Here is a 5,322-nt window from a genome sequence, read left to right as displayed (position 1 = left end):
AGTCATTGCGCAATCCATGGTGAGGCTCAACTCAGTGACGTGCCTCAACTGGCTGCTGACTCACCGCACCGTCTCTTCTCAGTATTTGAACGGCAAATGTGAAAATTCAGCGATTTTGAATAAATAGCTTTATAGTATAATCACTGGATACATATAACAATTTAATTTAAAAAAAATCTTTTTACATTTTTTTTCTTTCCATGATGGCAGGTGAGGCCCCGCCTCACCTGCCTCTAGTGACTGCACGTCACTGACACATACGTTATAAATCAAAGTCTCTTCATTGGTGTTTCCAGAAAAGTCTTAACTTCAGTGTTGGCGCTAGGAATTTTCAAAAAGGGGGTCCCAGGCACCCCATCAAGTCATAAAAATGGGGTCCCACAGTAAATTTGTGGGGTCCCACTTTTTTGTAACCGTTTAGAAATGATAAATGTATGCATTATCCTGTTATATCTCACATTATGTATTGTGTTTTGGAAAAAGGTTGTCATAAACGTTACTTCATTCATTAAAAAAATAATACAAAAGAAAACACATTTTTATGCATACGTTAATGTATTCAGTTTTAAACATTCATTCACTTTCTTTTTTCCTTCATGGATCTAAACTTTACCGCTGCCAGTAGTTTTTTTCTATATTTTTACTTAATAAGGGTTAGGTGTATTTATTTCGGTATAAAAGTGTAAAAAGTTTTTGCTTCAGTCATGAAATTATGATAATGGTGTGCCAGGGCATACATACATTATTTATTTAACGCTTAAATCTCTAGAGTCTACATCAACTTTAGATCTATTCGTTTTTTGTTTTTGTTTTATGTTGTTTTTTTGTTTGTTTGTTTTCTGCCTTTTTTGTCAAAGAAAACTATGTTTTTTTATGGCAAACACAAAATATGCTAAATCTTCCACGAAAAATATTTTTCAAAGTGGAATATTTGATGTAAAGTAATCAGAGCCTTGGATAGGTCAATAATTCATAAAAACATTGATTTTGATTCAATATTATCTTTTGAGCAATAACAGTTTTAAAGGAAAAAAAAAAGCTTTGTTTTATCAGTCAATATTGCAACTTTTTCTAAACTACATTTCACCTGTAAGCTTTTTTATTCCACTTTTGTTGTGTTTTGGTTTATTTCAATAGTATTTTTAGAATGTGCCGTGGGATTTTAAAACATTAGCTGCGGGCCGCAAATGGCCTCTGGGCTACACTTTTGACACCCCTGTTTTAGATAATAAAACATTTGATCTGATGACTCTATCGATAAAAAGCAGAGCCTGGCGATGCATGCGCGGTGATGTCAGCGATGCGAGCGACACTTGCTAATTAGTCAGCCACTTCTCCGAGAGACTCCTTTTGAACACTCCTTGCACATTGACAATTCAAAAGGCTCATATTTGCCCCGTTTGTTGACCTGCAAAGTATGTTTTTGGGGTGGAGGAGTCTGGTCGGGTGCTGGTTAACTTGAAGTTGTCAGCTAGCCTGTCTCCATCCTTGAACCATGTCGAAACAGCGGGAGATAAAAGTCAAGTTTCCATGGACTCACAAAGACGAGAACAACTCATTTACTGGAGCCATGGCACAGGAATCAAGTTAAAAAGGTTGACTTTACACTCACCTTAGTGCTTTTGACAGCCCCTCGCGGTAAAGTTGTCCGAGTGCAAACCGAGGCAGTATTTGTGATTGATAAACCTTTCGGCGATTCAATATTTAGGCACCAGTCATCACCAGGCCAATACCATCCCTACAGTGAAGCACGGTGGTGGCAGCATAATGCTGTGGGGATGGTTTTCAGTGGCAGGAGCTGAAGACTAGTCAGGATAGAGGGAAAGATGAATGCAGCAATGTACAGAGACATCGCTTCTCATCCAACCTGATGGAGCTTAAGAGATGCTGCAAAGAGGAATGGGCGAAACTGCCCAAAGATAGGTGTGCCAAGCTTGCGTCGTCGTATTTAAAAAGACTTGAGGCTGTAGTTGCTGCCAAAGGTGCATCCACAAAGTATTGAGCAAAGGCTGTGCATATTTATGTACAGTCACGATCCAAAGTTTACATACACTTGTAAAGAACATAATATCATGGCTGTCTTGGGTTTCCAGTAATTTCTACAACTCTTATTTTTTTGTAATAGAGTGATTAGAGCGCATACTTGTTGGTCACAAAAAACATTCATGAAGTTTGGTTCTTTTATGAATTTATTATGGGTCTACTGAAAATGTGACCAAATCTGCTGGGTCAAAAGTATACGTACAGCAATGTTAATATTTGGTTACATGTCCCTTGGCAAGTTTCACTGCAATAAGGCGCTTTTGGTAGCCATCCACAAGCTTCTGGTTGAATTTTTGACCACTTCTCTTGACAAAATTGGTGCAATTCAGCTAAATTTGTTGGTATTCTGACATGGACTTGCTTCTTCAGCATTGTCCACACGTCTAAGTCAGGACTTTGGGAAGGCCATTCTAAAACCTTAATTGTAGCCTGATTTAGCCATTCCTTTACCATTGTTGACGTGTGTTTGGGGTCATTGTCCTGTTGGAACACCCAACTGCGCCCAAGACCCAACCTCCGGGCTGATGATTTTAGGTTGTCCTGAAGAATTTGGAGGTAATCCTCCTTTTTCATTGTCCCATTTATAAAGCACCAGTTCCACTGGCAGTAAAACAGGCCCAGAGCATAATACTACCACCACCATGTTTGATGGTGGGCATGGTGTTCCTGGGATTAAAGGCCTCACCTTTTCTCCTTCAAACATATTGCTGGGTATTGTGGCCAAACAGCTAAATTTTTGTTTCATCTGGCCACAGAACTTTCCTCTTTGATCTCAATGGGATTTTACCTGGTTAAATAAAGGCTAAATAAAATGTTTTAAATAAATGATGAGACATGTATCTAACATACCCTGTTATGGAGATTGTTTATATGATGAGTCACGTTTCTTGCCTTGACAGATGCTGTGGTGACATCGTTGAAAGCGACATTCGTCTGAGTCACAAGAACGAAAATGGCTTCCTCTCAGATCCGCCTCAAAATCCTCCCCAGTGTTCGTTGCCTATTTGACAAAGTGGTCCAAGTGAAAGTGGAGGGTCTTGCTCCCCACAAAGCAGTACAGTTAAGGTCCAGGCTGGTTGATGACAAAGGGGTGCTTTTTAAAGCTTCTGCCCTATACAAAGCCGATGAAAGGGGCTTGGTAGACGTGAGTAGCGACCCCTCTCTGGGTGGGAGCTACACTGGAGTGGAGCCCATGGGTTTACTGTGGGCCATGGCACCAGAAACTCCACACAAAAAAGTTGTGAAGAAGAACGTGCTGAGCCCGACCTTAATTGAGATAGCGGCGCACAACTGCGACACTGGAGAACTCCTAGCTTGTGGAACCAACGAGCGAGGATACATGCAGGAGGGCATGAAGAGAATCCCTGTGCAAGAGGGAAGAGTGCGAGGAGTTCTGTTTATCCCTCCAGGTTGGTATTGACTGCTGCATGAAAATACTTTCTTCCCTTTTGATTTGACTTTGATTTATTTTCAGGAAAGGGTCCATTTCCTGCGATTGTGGATTTATATACTTTCGGTGGAGGCCTCAGTGAGCAGAGAGCCAGCCTGTTGGCGAACAAGGGTTTTGTTGTGCTGGCACTGGCCTATTATGGCTACCAAGATTTACCAAAAAACCCCAAACGCTTAGATTTGGAATATTTTGAAGAGGCTGCAAACTACCTACAGAATCATCCAGAGGTTAGTCAATTCATATACGTACACAGGGGGATCTAAATAGAACACACGTCCACCAGGAACAACTATCTCAAACAAACAGTTTTTAACTGAATTGGGGTATTCCAGGCACTGTAAGAGGTGCAACAAACTCTGAGCCTAAACCAGATATCTGAGTTGACTCACCCTAAAATGGGAAACTCTGAGTGTTCCAGAACAGATCATCTAAATTAGTTCAATGTTTACTCAGAGTTACGACCATAATAAAAAGTAATGATCAATGGAGAGCTCTTTCTACGCTTCACTATAGAAACTGGGGACAGAAAGGCAGTTTTTCTTGACTCAACATGAACAGAAGGTGTAAATATGTGTTAATGTATCGGTGAGGATGCAGGTCCGATGTCAAGAAAGACCGGCGGTAGAGTTTTTTGAAGGAATTTTCGGACGCAAAATCATGGAAACAAAACTTTTGAATGTCTCAGAGTTTATTTTAAAGGCTCTGGAGATTCATGAAAGAAGTTTTAAATCCGAAGGAAAAGACCGTTCGTGCCACGACTGACACTGTTCCAGATGAAGTTAGCTATTGTTCTGGACTATCTTGCCAGTTGTGCGGAAAGTTAATCAGTTGGGAGTGCACAAATGCAGCGTGAAGAGGTTTTTGAACGCTTTATTCTTTGCTTTTAATATACCTGCTTCATTATCTTTCAGTATTTCGTTCTGGAGTCCAAATTAAGCCGGCATTTCACATTTCTTTTGCTACCTTCCTAAATAAATCTTTTTTTAATTTATTTCTACCATCAATACACCTTAAAATGGTCCATTCTTTTAATTTGTGTAGCAAGTAAACAGTCTCCTCATCATTACATTTGTTGCTATGTTTAATGAATAATATCTGCTTTTGGGGTTGTATCCTGCGCGCTGAGACCGCCGCATGCGTGATACAAAGAATCCTCTCCGACAGCACACAACTTCTCGAGAGATCTGGTTTCTAATCGCATTATCCATGTGTGTTAGTTCGACTTTTCAAAATCCGAACACGATCAGATTAAGGTGTTTCCATGGGTTGTAGGAGGCTAATTTAGACCCAATCTATTTGAGAAATCGGACTAATTCAGCGCCACCTGCGTTGACTGCAGCAGCAAGAAAGACCCAGCTTCCGCCAATGTTGATTATTAGTGCAATGTTACTCAAGAATAGGACTATACAGCCACCATCGCTCCCGCAATCATCAGCCATAACTTTTACTTCCTGATGGTCGATGAGTCTCGATCCATAAGACAGACAAAGAAATTCTATGATTCGCCATAGCAACTGGGGACAGAAAAGGCCGTCTTTCCGGAGTCAACGCGTAAGTCATTGATTTAGTGTTTATCATGAGTAAAAGCTAAATCGACCAGGTTAAGTTTATGGCGTAAGTTACAATAGTAACTGACTCTGTGTTACTTCTCTTTTTGGAACGGAAAACCATGAATTTCCATTATCTTCGGGCAGTGGTTCTTAACCTGGGTTCGATCGAACCCTAAGGGTTCGGTGAGTTGGCCTCAGGGGTTCGGCGGAGCCTGCGCCACGGAGGTAAAGAGACATCCGACTTATCGTGTAAATAAAAACTTCTCCCTATCAGCGTAT

At 40.8% G+C, this 5,322-nt stretch overlaps 1 protein-coding gene across 1 annotated transcript in view; it reads left to right on the top strand.

The window, feature by feature from the left end:
- Positions 1–2,995: 2,995 nt before the first annotated feature.
- Positions 2,996–5,322, top strand: part of LOC133623475 (acyl-coenzyme A thioesterase 1-like) — a 7,241-nt gene continuing 4,914 nt past the window's right edge. Inside the window, exons 1-2 of the mRNA XM_061986682.2 lie at positions 2,996–3,452; positions 3,518–3,720. Of these exons, the coding sequence (XP_061842666.1) occupies positions 2,996–3,452; positions 3,518–3,720 (660 nt within the window). The remainder of the gene's footprint in view (positions 3,453–3,517; positions 3,721–5,322) is intronic.

Source organism: Nerophis lumbriciformis, linkage group LG26 (assembly GCF_033978685.3).
Source record: "Nerophis lumbriciformis linkage group LG26, RoL_Nlum_v2.1, whole genome shotgun sequence".
In the NCBI taxonomy this organism is placed as follows: domain Eukaryota; kingdom Metazoa; phylum Chordata; class Actinopteri; order Syngnathiformes; family Syngnathidae; genus Nerophis; species Nerophis lumbriciformis.
Note: the sequence above shows the minus strand (reverse complement) of the source record. Positions and strands in the feature narration are given on the sequence as shown.